Raw genomic sequence first — 19,266 nt, forward strand, 5'->3', positions numbered from 1 at the left:
GTATTGGTCTTTAGCTCAACAGTAACAAGCCTCAGCTAAACACACACATGCACACAACGTCTCAAACGGTCGTTTCCAACCGCTCTCCCTCTTCACCAAGCCCCGCCTCCCCCCAGCCTCCCGAGCCGCAGATCCGCCCTGCCGAGACCGGATTCCAGCACCGGAAGTTACGTGAGGTTGACGCCGGGACGTAATCTCCGGTCGCGGCTGACTTCCGAGGCAGATGCGGAAGTGCAGGAGGTGCCTGGAGTCGGTTCGGTTACAGGACTTCTGGCCTAGCCAGGCGCCTGGTGAACCTTCCAGAGAGGTCGTTTTTTAAAGGGCCGCTCCCGCCAGCCCAGCCCAGACCAAGCCGACGTTGAGGGCCGCTCCTCAGCGGAAGGGCCGATGCAGGCCGCGCCCTGGAGCCCCCATAGCGGGGCCGGACCATGAGCCTGCTGGGCAGCCTGGCCTCCTCGCCGCGAGACCCGCTGCAGTCCAGCAAGGCCAGGATGAAAAAGCTCCCGAAGAAGAGTCAAAACGAAAAGTACCGGCTCAAGTACCTGCGGCTGCGCAGAGCGGCCAAAGCCACGGTGTTTGTAAGTATGCCGGCGCTCGGGCCTTCTCCACCTTTAGCCTCTCCTAACTCGCGAAATCTTTCCCCGAACTGTTTCCCTTCCCAGAGTGGCAGTGTTAATAGAATGTTAGCTCTTCCAGGGTACATTACTTGTGGTTAGCCATGTGCGAATTACATAATTCCTGTAATTCTGTTTCCTCGTCTGCAAATGAGCGCTAATAACTAACTACCTTGCTGAGTTAATGAAGATTAAATGAGGAAAGTTAAGGGGCCAGTACCTAGAAGATGTGTCAGTAAGCGTTAGTCATTTTCCTTATTGCCGCAGAATCCTTGGAAATGCCTTTGGTTCTCCAAAGAAACTTGAGAACTCTGGCAGAGCCCTGACTCCAACAAGTCAAACACCTGATTCTAGTTTATTACTTAATTACCGCATCCTGTTTCCCATGCACTCCGCACACCCACAGCCGACCCCTTCCCTGAACAGGCACATGAAACTTTGAATAGTCCCGGCTTCTGCTCTCTTGTGAGTCTTCCGAGTTTTCTGCTGATCTTTTATTGTAGGTGCAGCAGGTTTATTGAATGAATGAACTCTTTCTGGTTTGCCAGCCACAACTGTTAGACGATATTGTGGCTTGCTCAAGCTCAGCTCAGTGCTTGGAGATAGCAAGTATCTCAAATGTCTTCCCACATGTGAATCAACACCTTACCTCTTCGCATACCAAAATTTGAACATCCCTTAGCTTTTTTGGACGCACAGGGAAAGGTTTGGAAATTAGAACACTTATTCTGAGGACATTTATTTGCCACCTGCTATGTGCACTGGAGAGAAGTAAGAAAAGCAGAATTTAAAGGATTCGGTATCTAATTGATGTTGCCTTTCTTTTATCCCTAAATATTAGCGGTACCTAAAGCTTGGCACTTGTATTATTATTAGACTCTTGGTTCCATCAGACCCATGAAGAAGGTTTCGTGAAGAAAAAAGGTATTGTTTTGATCGTTCAACGTTTGAGGTCCCAACTGTGGAACATCCAGATTGAAACAGTCCCCTCAGGACTCATGTTTGAGAGATGAACGGAGCCATCAGTAAAGAACGATGATGCTTGAATACATATAAATAGGTTGTGAAGTTTAAAATTTTATAGACTAGACTTGATTTTGTTCCATCCAGATTTTTCTCTTTAAGGTTCATTACTGTATGCTTTGCTTTGGGTTAGGTTGCTTTATAAGCTCCCTAAGAGTCAAGGCACTTGGGAATGAGGACGTTCCCCTTGGTTATAAGGGTTGAGGTAAAGTATCTATAGATTTGAGCAGTATGGCCTTCTCGCTGCTGAAGGCTACCCTAATTAAGGTGACCATATGTGTTGATTTTTCTGGGACACCCTACTTTGCCGTATTGTTCTGGCAAAATAATTACTAACTCCCCCTTTTCACTCGAAGGTGGTGCAGTTTCCAAATTACTACTCTGCCCATAGTAGAAATTGGCCCTACCTTTACTTACAGGTTTCTTTACAGTTTGTCTGCACTGTAGACTGGCTCTTCTTCTCCCTAGCAACACATAGCTCTTTGGTTTGGAATATAGCTCCTCTTCTCAGCCTACTTTGATCTTTTATTCCTTTTGTGTGATTATATTCCAAATTTTTCTTCAAGGAAAATGCTGCTATTTGTGATGAAATTGCTCGTCTTGAGGAAAAATTTCTTAAAGCAAAAGAAGAGAGACGGTAAGCTGGGGTCACTTTGTGTTCAGAATCACATTTTTGGTGATTGATATGGTGTTGGTGCTCTTGGGGGTTTTTTCCTCCATCAAGATTTTTGTACTTTGCACCAGCCACCAGTGTGGTCCAGAGAAACTCACAGCCTGTGGTACTGATTCATAGCAACCCAGGTGATGTTAGACTGTGATGATGAAACAGTGCTCTCCATCTTTCCAACAAAACCCTCTGACCACATCTAATAAGTAATGTGGTATTATAACTGGGCTATTATAAAAGCCAGGGAATTAAAAACTACATTTTTTTCCTACAAATATTTATTCTGTATGTAGTAATTGATGCTTTTGAACTGTGGTGCTGGAGAAGACTCTTGCGAGTCCCTTGGACTGCAAGGAGATTCAACCAGTCCTTCTAAAAGGAGACAAGTCCTGGGTGTTCATTGGAAGGACTGATGCTGAAACTCCAATACTTTGGCCACCTCATGCAAAGAGTTGACTCATTGGAAAAGACCCTGATGCTGGGAGGGATTAGGGGCAGGAAGAGAAGGGGACGACAGAGGATGAGATGGCTGGATGGCATCACTGACTTGATGCACATGAGTTTGGGTGAACTCCAGGAGTTGGTGATAGACAAGGAGGCCTGGCATGCTGCGATTAATGGGGTCGCAAAGAGTCGGACACAACTGAGCAACTGAACTGAGTACTCTGAGTGAGCAGCTCATGATATGTGCCCTTTGGAAGCCTAACATCTTCCAGCATCCAGTTAGAAGAGCTCTCCATATGCAGAAGGGATGCACTGTAGTCCTTTATCCTTAGCTTCTTGAGGTGTTATCCTCTGGAGCTTCGTTTTTCCCAGGGTTTAATAAGAACTTTACTTTTGTGAATGTGATCGTCTTTGCATGTACTTGTGACTTTTCCTAGTACTTGAATAAAATATGGAATTGAGACAAAACAGAAGCTCATACCCCTTGCTCCCTTTCCTCCCCAACCTCAGGTACTTGCTAAAGAAGCTCCTCCAGCTACAAGCCTTAACCGAAGGGGACGTACAGGCTGCAGCTCCTTCCCACAGCTCCAGTTTGCCCCTGACTTACACTGTGGCCAGCTCTGTGGGAACCCTCCAGGGAACTGGGCCGGTCTCTGGGCCAAGCACTGGGGCTGAGGAACCATTTGGGAAGAAATCCAAGAAGGAGAAAAAAGAAAAAGGCAAAGAGAACAACAAACTGGAAGGTACCTTGGCGAGAGGATATCAGTTGTCCTGGTGGCTCAGCAACTAATGAAAAGAACCTGATCCTGACTGGTAGACACTCGGCCACAGAGATGATGTAAACTCTTACTGGTCCTTAAGCACCCCTGGTAAAGGCCCTTGAAAACCAAGTGTCTTCAAGCCACTCCGGGTAGAGGACTCATGTTTAGACCTGATTAAACATAATGAGAGAAGTTCAGGGCTTCCCCCACTTCTCCTACATTCCCAGCTGTCTGGGAGCCTCCAGTTCAGTCTTTCCTAGAGGCAGGGAAATGGGCTCGGTGGCCTTTGAGCACATGGATGGCTTGGAAAATTGCTGACCTTATAAGTGAAGCCAGAGGCCTTACAAAATGTAAGGCTTCTAGATCCTAAGCACTGATGCTGAAATTGGTTGCAGCCAGGTGGGCGGGTTAGAAAGATAAACAGGGCTTTGGGGAAAAGCCCCATGTGCCCTTTCAATGTGTGCGTAGAACCAGGATTGTCTCGTTGCTCTTAGCATCGTGTAAATTTTTTCCCTTCCCCTCAGCATTGGGAGGGACCTAAAGTGGGTGACCCCAGATTTGCGTTTCAGTTCTGAAGAAAACATCCAAGAAAAAGAAAATGGAGGCAGGTGCTCGCAAGCCGGTTCAGCCCATTGCCCTGGACCCCTCAGGACGGCCTGTGTTCCCCATCGGACTGGGGGGCCTAACAGTGTATAGCCTAGGGGAGGTGAGTGAGCCCAGCGACCAAGAGAGAGGAGCAGCAGAGATTCGGGAGTGGGGTTGAGCCTTCCCTCCCTGTTCCCATAAGCAGCAGTCCCTCGCTGATCCAGACCAACCCCTGAAAACCTCCAGTCCCTAGGAAAGCAGATTGTTTTCATCGGCTGCACATCCAGCGCTCTTTGTCTCTCTGATCTGAGTCACTCTTTTCAGCCCCAAGGTGGTTCTAGAGGCTTCCACAGTACCCTGGGCCTTTCAGTTCTCCAGCGACCTCAGTGGCAAGTTGGGGGGATCTTTTCTTTTCTAGATCATCACCGACCGACCTGGCTTCCATGACGAGACTGCCATCTACCCCGTGGGCTACTGCAGCACTCGGGTCTATGCCAGCATGCGGAGTCCGGACCAGGAGTGTCTGTACACCTGTCAGATCAAGGATGGTGGCACGCAGCCTCAGGTACCTGCGCTAAGGATAACTGCTGGGTTTTGTTTCTTTTTCCCCTCTTTTTCTGAGAACCTTCTCTGACAGGCACTCTGTGAGTAAGTGATGGAGCCAGGATGTGAATCTGCATCCATGTGATTCCCCGACTGACACCCCTTCCGGTGAACCGTTCTGCTCCTCACGTTAGTGGTGACCATGTGAGGCCTGACCAGACTGCTTGTGGGTGAAGTTCAGGCTTACACTCAGGGAAGATTAGTGTGACACTCTGCCCGTTCAGGTGGAACCAAAATGGAGGCAGCAGATAAACTACGTATTCACTTTTGCCTGCGCGTGCTCTTTTTTTTTTTAATTTATTCCTTTATGTTCAGCTGCACTGGGTCTTCATTGCTGCGCGCGGGCTTCTCATTGCGGTGGCTTCTCTTCTTGTGGAGCACGGGCTCTAGGCGTGCAGGCTCAGTAGTTGTGGCGCGTGGGCTTAGCTGCTACACGGCATGTGAGATCTTCTGGGACCGGGGATTGAGCCCGTGTCCCCTGCATTGGCAGGCAGACTAAACCACTGGACTACTGGGGAAATCCCTTACTGCGCATCCTCTCAGTGCTGTGGTTCAAGACGGTTCATTTTCCCACACCATGTCCTCTGATCCTTGGGGAAGATAGACTCTTGTCAGAGTTGCAGGCTTCGCTGTCTGATGATGTTGCAGGTGGCTGGAAAATGGGGTGGAAGCTTTGAGCAGAAGCTGAGAGCCTGCCTGCCACTGTGGATAATACTGCATCGCTCCTATCCTTGTTAGAAGGCTCTTAAATGCAGCTGAGAGTTCTGATGACCTTGGCCATGCAGCGTTTCTCTTTAGAACGTGTTCTAACAGACAGACTTGATGTAGCAGTGTTTATAACAAATCTATATATTTAAGGAAAATCTAATCAGAATCCTAATAGAACGTAAATGACAACCCACAAGCTGGTCCTTAATTTCCTCTGGAAGTGTTAGCTGCTCAGTTGTGTCCAACTCTTTGCCATCCCATGGACTGTAGCCCACTAAGATCCTCTGCCCATGGGATTCTCCAGGCAAGAATACTGGGGTGGGTTGCCATTTCCTTTTCCAGAGGATCTTCCCAACCCAGGGATTGAACCTGGGTCTCTTGCATTGTAGGTGGATTCTTTACCACCTGAGCCACCAAGGGAGCCCTGAAAGACAAATGCTAAAGTGTTTTTGAAAACACAGATTCTGTAGGGTTTTTGTTTCTTTTATTAAGCCATTAGTCCATCCACACAGGATTTTCAGGTACCTTGTGCGCTTTCATTTTTTTCCCCTAACTGACATCAAGTGACACCTTTGAAGTGAAGTGAAGTGGGCTTTGCTTGTGGTTCAGCTGGTAAAGAATCTGCCTGCAGTGCAGGAGACCTGGATTCTACCCCTGGGTTGGGAAGATCCCCTGGAGAAGGGAAAGGCTACCCACTCCAGTATTCTGGCCTGGAGAATTCCAGACTGAGCTTTCCTTTTTTTCTCTAACTGACATCAAGTGACACCTTTAATGTATACTAAATACATGTAATACTTTGTTGTGTTTCCAGACAGTTCTGTTTCATCTATTTGACTATAAATCCCAGTATGACTTTTATTTACTTTAGCTTCATAGAATGTTCTATACTGTAATATGTTAAAACATAGAACAATAGTTTTATTGTCCTAGGGTGAGGGGAAAGGTTTTCTTTAGCAAGATGTGAAAAGTAGAAGCCATAATGGAAAATAGTAACAGATTTGACTATTAAAATTTTAAACACTTCTGAATGACAAAAACCACCATGCTACTGCTAAGTCATTTCAGTCGTGTCTGACTCTGTGCGACCCCATAGACGGCAGCCCACCAGGCTCCCCGTCCCTGGGATTCTCCAGGCAAGTGGAGTGGGTTGCCATTTCCTTCTCCAATGCATGGAAGTGAAGAGTGCAAGTGAAGTCGCTCAGTCGTGTCCGACTCTTAGCGACCCCATGGACTGCAGCCTACCAGGCTCCTCCATCCATGGAATTTTCCAGACAAGAGTACTGGAGTGGGGTGCCACCATAATCAAAGTTAAAACTCAAGCAACAAACAAGAAGAAAACATATCACAGGGGATTAAAATCCAGATAAAGTGCTCTTGTAGTCTAAGATATAAAAGCAATCAGATGGAAAAAAAAAAAAACAGGTATTTCACAGAAACAGTGCAGATGGTCGATGAGAGCAGACAGCACTCGTAGTTAGGGAGATGAAAATAAAACAAAAAGATCTTATTTTTCTCATACGCAAATATCAGATAGATAATAGCAAATGTTGGCCAGCGTGTAGGAAAACAAGTACAAATGGCATTATTAGGAGTGAAAATTGTAAAGTTCCTTTTTTTGGAAGGCTGCTGGGGTAGTGTCAACAATTTTAATGTGTGAATCTTTGGTCCAGGATACTTCTAGATATTCTGGAATGTCTTAGATGCACAAATGTGAACAGAAGAGTTACATATAACAGTATAATTGCGACATTGTTTGCAATAGCAAGAATTTAAAAGTAGCCTTAATAGCCATCAGTAGGAGAATGGTTAAAAATTAAAATATACCCACCTTGTATAATATTATACAACAGTTAAAAGAATGAAGTAGAGAAAGATCCCAAGACCAAAATAATACATTTTAGGCTTTTAACTGTGCTTTGCTCGAATAGGATATATAAGTGTGCACACAATATAAAAGGTTGGGATTGGCGTGATCAGTATCAAATAGAAGAGCAACCCTGAAATATTCGAAGATAACTGTTAACAGTTTTTTCATGAATTAGCTGAGAAATCAGTATAAACCATCAGAATGTTAAATTTGCAACATATGTCATTGAAATAATAAAACCATTCTGACTGAAACTACTCACAAGATAATTTATTATTAACAAAATTTAAAGAGCTCTGAAATTTGACACAGGAAGATTGAATCAAGTGAAATAATAACCACAGAGGAAAACTAACAGTAGTAGAAGCCACTCAGTAGGGTTTGTTTTGGATTCTTAAAAAAAAAATGATAAATGCACATAATTGTAAACACATATATACTATTTATAAATACATATAGTGTGTATGTGTGTGGGTGTATATATATATAGATATACAGAAAATAGATTAATCCTGTGTGGAATAATTTGATTAAACTTTGAAAGACTGGAAACTGCTTAATTGAACTTTATAGAAAACTGATTAAGGAATTTAACTGACTAAATATAGAACATGTTACAGAAAAGAATTTTCTTTTTCTTTTTTGTCAAAAGTCTTTAAACAGTATAGAAAATTTGTCAGGGAATTGTTAGCTAGATCACACTTGTTACAAAATACTTTCCTGGCAAAAATTCCTCAGTATTAGTAGAATTTTGATCTAACAGTTTCTTTTTATAAACAATCAAGATATTTTACAACTCAAAAAATAAAGTGAAATGGAGATTTGTAGTCAAAATGGCCTCGATCTCTTCCTAGATACTGTAAAATCAATGTAAGGTTATGTGGAGAACAATCTCATTTGTTTCAAAATATCATCTGTACTTATAGTTTATAAAGATGTTAGTGGATAAGAAAGCATCTGGAAAGGTATGGAACAAGTTAAGCATTGCCCTCTGGACAGTAGTTAAACAAAGGGTGCAGAATCAAACAGTTGAAAGCCTTTCTTTATTTTATGGCTTGGAGTGTCTAACAGCCAAGACACAGTTAAACAAGAGGCACACCTTGCTTCGGGCTCCAGAGTGAAGAACAGCAGTAGCAGCAGTGTGACTGCCACCTTCTCCCTGAAGACTGGGCTCACTGCTCCTTTATCTTTCTCAGTTTGAAATTGTTCCTGAAGACGACCCCCAGAATGCTATCATCAGCTCCTCCGCTGATGCCTGTCATGCAGAGCTGCTCAAGACCATCAGCACGGCTATGTAAGTTGACCAGTAATTGGAAGGCAGGCTAGAAAGGTCAGTTGGGGTACAGTGAGACCTTCTCTCTTGCTTTTAATGAGTAGAGATCCCTTATTGTATAGAAAGCTAGCCTATGTCCTTGGCGTATCTTGGCAGCTACAGGCTCCAGACTCTCCAAGTCAGGAAAGATTACTCTGTGTGTTCATACTCATCTCTCGGCTCTCAAGCAAAAATTCTCTGTCTCCCATTTAGGGGAAAACTAATACCCAACCTGCATCCATCTGGAGCTGACTTTTTTGGGTTTTCTCATCCAACCATCCACAACCTGATCCAGAGTTGTCCAGGAGCTCGAAAATGTGTCAAGTAAGTGGGGTCGAATCCATTTCCTTGAAAGAAGCTCCATGGTCAGTGGGCCAGGGACTAAGCTGGTGGTCACTGCTCTGCTTGTTCATCTATTTACTGAGCTGCTTCTGTACATAAGACACAGTATTGTCTTCTGCGGCCTGTGGATGGTACCCTGCTGTCCTGAAGGTCTTACCATTTGTGTGCATCATGACAGCTAATGGATGGGGAAGTCCTGCAGAAAAAGTGTCACTAGAGATGCCTGTCTGTGCTTTTCAATTTTGGTTAGTTAATATGTTTTTCAGATATATATAGGAGAGACCTAAAGAAAAAAATACCTGATCCCTTTGGAGGGACGAATGGATTAACAGCCAAAGGACAACTCAATAATGTTCCCTTTGGTCCTGCAGTTACCAGTGGGTGAAGTTTGATGTGTGCAAACCTGGAGACAGCCCCCCACCACAAGAACAGCTAGAGAATGACATAGCTACAAGCTTTGAAGCCTTTCAGAGACACACCTTCGATGAAGATCATAGTGATCCCATTCTACAAGGTATCTTTTTTATTTTTCCCTTCTGGTTTGAAAGTTGACCATTTTTAGGCTACCCTTCCCTCTTCCTTCATCGCCGAGTAGCCCACTGACCTGGGCAGTGAGTGACAAAGGCTTTCCCTGCTCCAGCCACAGGTAGCTCTAGCAGAAGTCTCAAGGCGTGGCTGAGATCCTGGGGTGGCAGGGCTCACCAAGAACTTAGAGCAGCTCATTTTCTAAGCTGGATGTCCTCAGCAGAACTCTAAGGGGAAGTTCACTGTGGGACTTGAAACATAACATATAGTATGGAAATCCATGGCCTTGATCCTGCCTATCCTCCATGGATTCCCCCCACAAATGAGTGGAGTGATCAGAGGATCCAGCATGGGTGTCATATAGGGAGAGCTCTGGACTAGAAATGAGAAAATGGAGTTAACTTCTCTGTCTTTACCTACTGTGCTCTGTAACCTTAGGCAAGTTACTTAATCTAGTTGATTTACACTGTTAATTTCTGCTGTACGCCAGAGTGATTCAGTTATACATATATACTTTATATTCTGTTTTGTCACGGGATATTGACTATAGTTCCTTGTGCTATACACTTGTTTTTATCCATTATGTGTGGTTTTTATCCATCCATAAAATATCCATACATTTTATCCATGTGCATACTAGTATGCATGTCTAGTCTGCTAATCCCAAACTCCCAATCCTTTCCTCTCCCTTGGCAACCACGTGTCTGTTCTCTATGTCAGTGAGTCTGGTTTTGTTTTGTGGATATGTTCATTTGTGTTGTATTTTATATTCCGCATATAAGCAATATCATATGGTATTTGTCTTTCTCTTTCTGACTTACTTCACTTTGTATAATAACCTCTGTCCATCCATGTTGCTGCACATGGCATTATTTCATTCTTTTTTATTGCTGCGTTATATCGCATTGTATGTTTACATACCACATCTTCATTCATTCATCTGTCAGTGACTTGACTATTCTGTTGCTATGAACATAGGGGTGTCCATCTCTCTGCGTTATGGTCTTGTCTGGGTGTATGCTCAGGAGTGGGATTGCTGGATCATGGCTTCTAGTCTTGTCTGGGTGTACGCTCAGGAGTAGGATTGCAGGATCATGGTTTATAGTCTTGTCTGGGTGTACGCTCAGGAGTGGGATTGCTGGATCATGCTTATAACTCTGTAGTTTTTTGAGGAACCGCCATACTGTTTTCCACAGTGGTTGCACCAGTGTACATTCCATCAACAGTGTAGAAGGGTTCCTTTTTCTCCACAGTCTCCAACATCTATTATTTTGTAGACTTTTTAATGATGACCATTCTGACTAATGTGAGGTGGTACATCATTGTAGTTTTGACTTGTATTTCTGTAATAATTAGGGATGATAAGCATCTTTTCTGGAGAAGGAAATGGCAGCCCACTCCAGTGTTCTTGCCTGGAGAATCCCAGGGACAGAGGAGCCTGGTGGGCTGCCGTCTATGGGGTTGCACAGAGTCGGACGTGACTGAAGCTACTTAGCAGCAGCAGCAGCATCTTTTCATGTGCCTATTGGACATATGTATGTCTTCTTTGGAGAAATGTCTGTTTAGATGTTCTGCTCATTTTCAATTGGGTTTTAATTTTTTTTAACTGTATGAACTATTAGTATGTTTTGGAAACAAAACCATTGTCAGTAGCATCATTTATAAATATTTTCTCCCAGTCCATAGGTTGTCTTTTTGTTTTATTGTTTCCTTTGCTGTGCAAAAACTTTAAAGTTTGATTGGATCCCATTTGTTTACTTTTGCTTTTATTTCTTTTGCCTTGGGAGAGTGACCTAAGAAAACATAAAACATTCAATTTATGTCATATGTTTTGCCTGTGTTCTCTTCTAGGAGTTTTATAGTGTCGTGTCTTATATAAAGTCTTCACCATTTTGAGTTTTTTTTGTGTAGGGTGTGGGGTTGTGATTGATTCACATGTGGCTCTCCAGCTTTCCCAGCACTACTTGCTGTATTTCAGCCAGTTTGCTTCATTGTAGAAGTAAACATCTGTCCTGTCTCATCAAACAAGAGCAGAATTGGGCTGACAGATGCAAACGAATTGAAAGAATTAAAAGGATATGTGTGTGTCTGATCAAGCCAGTCTCCTAAGATTCCCAGGCAGCAGTGGAACTTAAGGAATTTTTTTCTCCAGGATCCTTGGACCTCCCGGAGCTTCAGCCTACAGCCTTTGTGTCTTCTTACCAACCCATGTTCCTGACCCATGAACCCTTGGTAGACGCTCACCTACAGCACCTGAAGTCCCCATCACCGTGCAGCCCATCTCAGTCTTCGGATTGAAGTAAAAGGAGTCGATACCACATCATTCTTATCAGGATGGGTATTTTAGCTTAATTAGACTATATAGAAGAAGGCAGCAACTCAGGAGTGAAGAAGATAGTAAATTAACACATTTTGTCGCAGAGGTTCCCATGGTGACAGCTTTCCTGGGAAAAACTTCAACTTGGTTTTATTTTTAGTAATAAATTTCTGTTGACAGTTCTGCTTATTTTCATCTTGTTGTCATCATGATATAATCAGAATTTTACACCTTCTGACAACCCTCCACCCTCGATTCTGAGCCTGGGTCGTTGACTGTCTCAGCCGCTGCAGCCAGCTGCTGCTTTATCTTCACGTCAGTGTGATCAGAGTCAGATCCTACGTATCCCCAAGCTGGAAGGTCCAGTGCCGGGGTCCAGCCCCGGTGGATCCAGGGAAATTCGAAGGAGAGACGGCTTCAGCGATCAGGATACAGTAGCTTTAATTAAATATTAATTAGAGATATAAACAGTAATAGAATAAGGATAGCTCAGTAGGAAAATTCAGTGGAGAAAAGAGGCTGAATAACTTGGTTTACGTGGAAAGCTAATAAAATTCCAATACAAGGAATTTACGTCACCTACGTAGGCTGCAGGTGTCCTCCCGTTCTCCCGAAGGAGAGGAGACACTAAGGCCTCCCTGGTCAGATCTTAGAAGCCCAGGCATAATTAGTAGGCTTGACGAGCCTCCACGTTCCAGATGGGGATTCAGCCAGAAGGTGAGAGAAAGAACGACATGGGGAGACCAGTCTTTCGAGGAACTGATCCCATTCTTTATTTTCCCATGGTCTACTTTTATACACAGAGATGTAAAACAAAAGTCATGTGGGGTCAGCAGTCCTGACTTTTATCAAAGTCAGGTGCTTCATACAAATGTATACAGAGGTCTTAGGGGTGTTACATCATCTTCTGGCCAAGGGGCCTGCTGACAATTTATGACCCTCTCCTTGTGACAGCGGTCAGTCAACCAGAACACTTATTTCTCCAGGGGTGATTATTCTTAAAACAGACACCACCTTCCAAAGGTACCAGATGAAGTTACATTCCTATAGGGTGAGGTGGTAGTGGGTTTTACTTAAGAAAAGAATTTATTTAGCCTAAGGTCTAACGTGATTAATATCAAAGGTTAATACTTATTTCTTCTATATATTCATTAATGTGTATAAGGAGCAAGAGATATGTAGCAGCAAATACTGGCTCAACAATGAAACCCTCCACCAGTATAATTCCTAACTAGCCCACTAATACTATACTAATAATTTTCTAACTTCTCAAAAGAATCTGTTTTTAGAAAGTTCAGAGCATCTTGTGCCTCTCAGGGTTGGGAGGCTGTGAACAATCACATGTGGCCGGACAGTCCTGTCAGACAGGCTAGAGAACCTTCAGAGGAGTTTGTAGGTTGAAACACTCCGGTCACGCCCAGGAATTATTATTAACTGGAACTCTAAGTTAACCCTTTTTCAGAGAGAGGTGGTGGGGGGCAGTCCCCCATAAAGTCAGAGGTGTAGGTGAGAGCACAAAATAGTAAAGTAGGCAGACTCTGATTTTGGGGGTAGATGCTCGAGAATTTCCAGGGGGCCTCCTGAGGCTCGATCCCGCCTTTGCGTATGCCAGGCCTCCTTCCTCATGACCTTTGCCACGGGCAGAGTTCCTCACGCAAGGCCCACTGTTCATCTTCTTCACATTTCACAGGAGGATCCAAAAAGTCATCTCTAGCCTTGTCTACATCCCCTTTGTGGCTCCACTGAATACATTGAAGCCACACAGTAACACAAATACACGATTGGTTCCATCCTCCGTAACAGACTCACCCCATCAGTTCATTAGTTGTGTAATAACTGCATTCTATATAACAGAATTTCCTGGACTCCACTTACAGCATTAAGGTAGAGGCTTACTCTATCACTGAAGCCCAGCCAGTTCACCTCCACCGTACCTGTGTGATGATTCACTGTCAACCAGCCAGGAACCAGGGCTGGCTGGAATGGAATGAACCAAAGGAGGCCAGAGGTAGAAGGATGGGGAAGAGTGGAGGAACTGGATTGTCACTGTGCTACAATCCATACCCACTAACAGAGAAAACAAACAGGGGGCCTGCATTTTATGGGACTGTATCTGGACAGTCGAGGGACGAATCAAATGCTGCCTTTAGAGCACATCACACTGGCCACCATAACGTATCAGATGCTAAAGTGACTAATATTGATTTTATGACTCTTAATTACGGTCCTACAAGTTTGTGTAACTTTTACAGTGCAAAAATACAATAAAATACGGATAACAGCAAATCGGGATAGAAAGGAGAGCACTCAAAACTGCTGCATGTTTTTCATTTTTCTTATTTCTCTACATCAGATGCCAGAACCCATTTGTACTTAACACAGAAGTGGTATCTGCTGCTTTTATCACATAATCTGTATCTTTCCATTCTGTTACAGCCCAAGTTAATTACAAGTTCACAGTGAGCTTCATTTTAAGAAAGATATTAAAAAGTTCTTATAAGTTAGTGCATGAAGTGAAGTGAAAGTCACTCAGTCGTGTCCAACTCTTTGCTACCCCACGGACTGTACGGTCCATGGAATTCTCTAGGCCAGAATACTGGAGTGGGTAGCCTTTCCCTTCTCCAGGGGATCTTCCGAACCCAGGGATCGAACTGAGGTCTCCTACATTGCAGGTGGATTCTTTACCAACTGAGCCACAGGGAAGCCCATAAGTTAGTGCATGGTTTACTTTAATAAGCATTCATTTGTAGCTTCCCTAGAAGTATTTTCAAACTACAAATGTCAGCTTTGTTAGTTGTTTTCAACTGTGGCAGTCAAGACCCACATATTTTAAAATTAAGTTCGAAGACAGAACATACTGGAATGCGTTGGATGCTGAAAGGTTGAATTCAACTATACTGTGTGTATAGGTGTTTATCTCCCACTCACACAGTACACGTGGGGATATGCGGAATGACACAAAGTGTTTTTACTATGAATCATTGTTTTAAATAACTTGAAAAATACTGTCCTAGCTATACACTTAAAAATTGTTTTCATCTATTAGATTATTAAAGATTTCTTAAGTTTGACAGTATTCAATGTCAGAATAGGGGGGAAATATGGGACTTTACCTTGGTGGAAATGTCAACTGTTGAACCCTTTGGAAGGGTTATGCTGTGGGTATTAAAATGTTAAACATATTTATTCTTAAACCTGTTAGTCCACATTAAGGACCCTAAGAGATTAAGTGCAGAACCATGTTGACATGTAACGGTTATCACAGTATTAGTTTAAAACCCTGTCTGTCTACTCATGGCAAATTGGTTAAGTATGGGGCACCCACCAACTGAAGCAAATGAAATCTCTCTTCACTTTACCTAGGGAAATTATTTTGTTAGAATAAATAAAAAACACCAATTACTAAATAATATACAGTGTAGTGGTGTGTAAAATCTGACCCAAACAAATCAAGTGATGTTCACCAAAACACTGTGTCCAGATGATGAATTTGGGCGTGATTTTACATCTTACACTCTTCTTTAGCACCCAAGTCTTCTACAGTGATCATAAATTTCATTTTCAAACAGTATTATTTTCATTTGGGAAATAACCTGAATTCCTACAGAATGTTTTAAATTATTCAACCATTAAAAATAATTTTCACATGACTTTGCATGAAGATATCCGCTACCTAAACCTAACTAGTTATACGGTGTGCCCTAGGTTACTAGGAGTGAAGGGAACACAGGCCTAGAGCTCTTGGCTGTCTCTTGCTCCTTCCAGGTTAGAACAGCTACTGAGCGCCTGTATGTTGGGGGTACACAGTAGATTGATTTTTTTCTCAGGAGCTGGTGCAGGGTTCGTGGTTTCTGTGAGGTCAAATGAATCAGAGGCCAAGGTGCAGGTATGAGGAGTTAATTGTACGCTAGAAGTCCTCAGAGGAGCCAAAGTTCTTTGCATGCTGCATAGCTGTTTTGGTTTTTGCTAACTAAAATCTTGGTACTGGGACTTCCCTGGTAGTCCAGTGGTTAAGACTGCACTGCCGGGGGCACGGGTTCAATCCTTGATTGGGCAATTAAGATTCTGCTCGCTGTGTGGCACAGCCAAAAAATTAAAAAATAAATAAAATTTTAAATAAAATCCTGGCACTAACAAAGCATCCCTGCTGTTCAGTTACACTAGGACCCCTTGGGGCAGGTGTGGCGAGTGATGCGTGTGCTTCTGTGCTTATTTTTCACGTTAAGATAATGGGAACTACTCGCAGATAAATCTTGCTCCTTTCTCAGCTTCAAAGGACAATTTGCAAGCCTGTTCCAAACCCAGTTTTGTCTAGAGATCAATGTGTACCCATGACTCAGGATGTTACTTTATTTCCAGCTTCTTAATAGATGACAATTATCAAGTGCCTTCAGCTGTTTTTAATCAGCCAGTAAACACCGTTAGGATTCTCAACAGTATACAACAAAGCCCTCTTTCACATTTGTCCCATCTGGATTATTTTTCTAAATGCTTATCATGTAGCTTTACTTTCAGACTCTCTTTATTCTCCCATCTGGGTTATTTTTGTTAAACCTCTTACCTGTCAAGAGCCCAATAGCGCTATCTGCTCTCCCTGACCTCAGCAGTCACGTGGTTCCCGCACGGGCTGCTCCACCTTGCCCTCTCTTGCCGCCTCACAGCCATCCCTTCACACCTCCCAAAATCCCTGCGTGTGGTTGTGGTTTCTTTGTTTTAAACATTCACCTTATCATTTAGACTGAAGGAACAGAATTGTTTTTGGCTTAGCACAAAACAGGGCCATCTTCACTTCTCTGAAAGCTTGTGTACCAGAAGAAACATGTCAGTTCCACATGAAAAACCGATGGGACGCTTAGAATGGAAACTCTACAGAAATTTGATAACCACTTGTCAGATTTTATTAAAAAACAAACACGTAAATGCTAGTCAGCCTCCATGGCCTTGAAATCTCTTCCAATCCTGAGTTTCCACAGTCTAGAGGTAACACAAAAGTGTTAAAGACTGTTCATTCCAAATAATGAAGGAAGTGAATCACACAGGCTCAACTTGTTTGTAGTTGGTAATTAGTCTACTATGGATACCTGGCCTGGCTGAGGACAGAAGGCAAGCGTTCCATTCGCCTACCAGCCCTGGCATCTCAGAATATGAAAACAGCCATGTGCTAGCCGGGTGCTCTCAATGAGGCAGTTTGATTAATTTCCATTAAAAATCAGTAGTCATTTAAACTCCTAAATGCCCAAATCTAAAGGATCCACACTTGTGTCTGAGATGTGATTACACTGCTGTAAAATCATTTAGCAGTCCTGCTGTGATAGCCAGGGCTCGGGTTTGTAATGGGAGCAATAAAGGGAGGAGCTGGCAGGGTACTGGTCAGGTGGTACAGGGGACACTGCTTATATTCACAAGGCCATGGGGTCCAGGCATACCGAAGAGCAGCTGGGGTGTCATGGCAAGACGTGATGTTCAGGGCCAGGGTCTGGGTGGAGAAGGTGTCCATGGGAGCTGGAAGCCACGTGCACTGGTGGTCACTGCAACACGAGACCTAAACAGGAGAGTCACGAACAGGAATGGTTAGGATAGTTGGGAGGATGTGCCAAGAGATGGGCCTGCTCTGCAGACAGACGGAAGGGCGAGAAGGGGCTGCTCTTGGCCAAGGGACATGTTTTCTACAATAACCAGGACAAATTGGGTCTGGTTATCACAGCCACAGATCGATAATAAAAGTTCACAAGATAAATAGCTGAGATCAAGAAATAAAACAGCAAATTACTGAGAGAGAGAAGACAGCATGGAGACATGAAGCACTTAGGAAAGGCTCCCCTGAACAATCTTCCTGTGGTCCTCCCACCAATCAGGCAGGAATCTGGGTGAGCAGATTCCTTACTGGAATCTGGGCTGCTGTCTGGCTCCCAGTGGAGCTGGGGGAAGAGGAAGGGGCACACGGAACTGTGGATGGTAAGCTATTCTCAAGTCAGAAAGCGATTCTGGTGAAGGGAGTGTTAAAATAGCCAGTTTCCAAAGGTTCAAATCTGTCCTGGCCCCAACTCCGACTCCAGGGCCAGGCAGTGGGCGTATTGCCAGCAGCTGACTACAGAGGGGAAATCAGTGCCAAGATTCCAGGGCGCTGGGACTCACCTAAAACCCAGCATCCAGGGAAGCTAAGTGGAGTTAGGTGCTAAGTAAGCACCTGAGGCAGGGGGATTCCAGAGGAGGAACAGCCCCATGATCTCTTGTGTAACTACAGTTTATCTTCTACATTCTTTCATTGTCCCTCCAATGCCCTCTTTTCACTCACCACCCCCCAACGCCTAAGGGCCTCAGGACTCCCAAAGACACTCATTTAAATATTCCACCTGGGGATGCCTCCAGCCACCACCTTGGCCTTGATGTTGTAGAGTTGCTCAGTTGTGTTCGACTCTTTGTGACCCAATGGACTGTAGCCCACCAGGCTCCTCTGTCCGTGGGATTTCCCAGACTAGAATACTGGAAGTGGGTTGCCATTTCCTTCTCTTGGGGATCAGAATCCCCGACCTAGGGATTCAACCCTGCATCAGCAGGTGGATTCTTTACCACCAAGCCACCAGGGAAGCCTCAACCTAGGAGACTCCTAAATAAGCTGTTTCATCAACAGCCCCAGTTCTGCAGTGAAATGATCCTCACCAGGTATTAGAAGCAAGTACAGAGTTCCATCATTGTGAAAGTGAAAGTCGCCCACCATGTCTGACTCTTTGCGACCCCACAGACTACAGTCCATGGAATTCTCCAGGCCAGAATACTGGAGTGAGTAGCGACCCCACAGACTACAGTCCATGGAATTCTCCAGGCCAGAATACAGGAGTGGAGTGGAATTCTCCAGGCCAGAATACTTCCCCTCTCCAAGGGATCTTCCCAACCCAGGGATGGATCCCAGGTCTCCCACACTGCAGACGGATTCTTTACCAGCTGAGCTACCAGGGAAGCCCATTACAGTAATTCAAATTAAGCTGCAAATCACCACACTTAAATCTCTTAAAGGAGAGATTAAACTCAAAAGAAAATCAGAATTTAGGATAGTGTGACAAAAAAAGATGTCCAAGGATGAGGGAAATATTCTGCAGCCAGGATCCTTTCCTTTCAAATAGGTACCCACAAATAATGCTACCTGTCCTGAGCAAAAATGGCTGCTCTGGGAGGGAAAATACAAATGGAATATCTTTTTAATATGGACTCTTAATTTGTTAATTAATTTTAATTTTTTATTTTTAATTACTTGTTTAATTAACTAATTTGATTATTTTATAAATTGTAAACAAAATTATATATTTTTATAAAATAAAAATAGATTTATAACATTTATATATTTTTTTATTTAATATTGATTTAATTTTTAAATTAGCTTTTGTCTCATCAAAATTGCCTCTAAGCGAATGAATCAAGAACTGCTTACTTTTCACTCTGAGATAAACCTAGCCCCTGACCAACCAAGACCTGCCTCGTATATAATTATAGATGAGCCTCG

The 19,266-nt window shown here is 43.6% G+C and overlaps 2 protein-coding genes across 9 annotated transcripts in view; one reads left to right on the plus strand and one right to left on the minus strand.

The window, feature by feature from the left end:
- The first annotated feature begins 187 nt into the window (after positions 1–187).
- Positions 188–11,957, plus strand: TBRG1 (transforming growth factor beta regulator 1). Its single transcript, XM_061406288.1, has 9 exons — positions 188–578; positions 2,204–2,274; positions 3,259–3,491; positions 4,079–4,215; positions 4,513–4,659; positions 8,469–8,566; positions 8,798–8,908; positions 9,298–9,440; positions 11,604–11,957. Exons 1-9 carry the CDS (start codon positions 429–431, stop codon positions 11,747–11,749), a joined length of 1,236 nt encoding a protein of 411 aa, XP_061262272.1. The 5' UTR covers positions 188–428; the 3' UTR covers positions 11,750–11,957.
- A 4,686-nt stretch (positions 11,958–16,643) lies between these two features.
- The window catches only part of SIAE (sialic acid acetylesterase), a 38,598-nt gene continuing 35,975 nt past the window's right edge, over positions 16,644–19,266 (minus strand). For all 8 annotated transcript variants that reach the window (XM_061406287.1, XM_061406276.1, XM_061406275.1 and 5 more), the window contains one exon: positions 16,644–17,310. In XM_061406287.1, the coding sequence (XP_061262271.1) occupies positions 17,059–17,310 (252 nt within the window). In that variant the 3' untranslated portion in view covers positions 16,644–17,058. The remainder of the gene's footprint in view (positions 17,311–19,266) is intronic.

The sequence above is a fragment of the Bos javanicus genome, chromosome 29, assembly GCF_032452875.1.
Source record: "Bos javanicus breed banteng chromosome 29, ARS-OSU_banteng_1.0, whole genome shotgun sequence".
NCBI lineage: Eukaryota > Metazoa > Chordata > Mammalia > Artiodactyla > Bovidae > Bos > Bos javanicus.

Excerpts from the sequence above, each read along its gene's own strand:
- TBRG1 (XM_061406288.1), top strand. The coding sequence starts at position 429 with ATGAGCCTGCTGGGCAGCCTGGCCTCCTCGCCGCGAGACCCGCTGCAG. Across the intron at positions 2,275-3,258 it reads AAAGCAAAAGAAGAGAGACG|GTACTTGCTAAAGAAGCTCC; the intron begins GTAAGCTGGGGT and ends CCCCAACCTCAG. Across the intron at positions 3,492-4,078 it reads AGAGAACAACAAACTGGAAG|TTCTGAAGAAAACATCCAAG; the intron begins GTACCTTGGCGA and ends TTTGCGTTTCAG.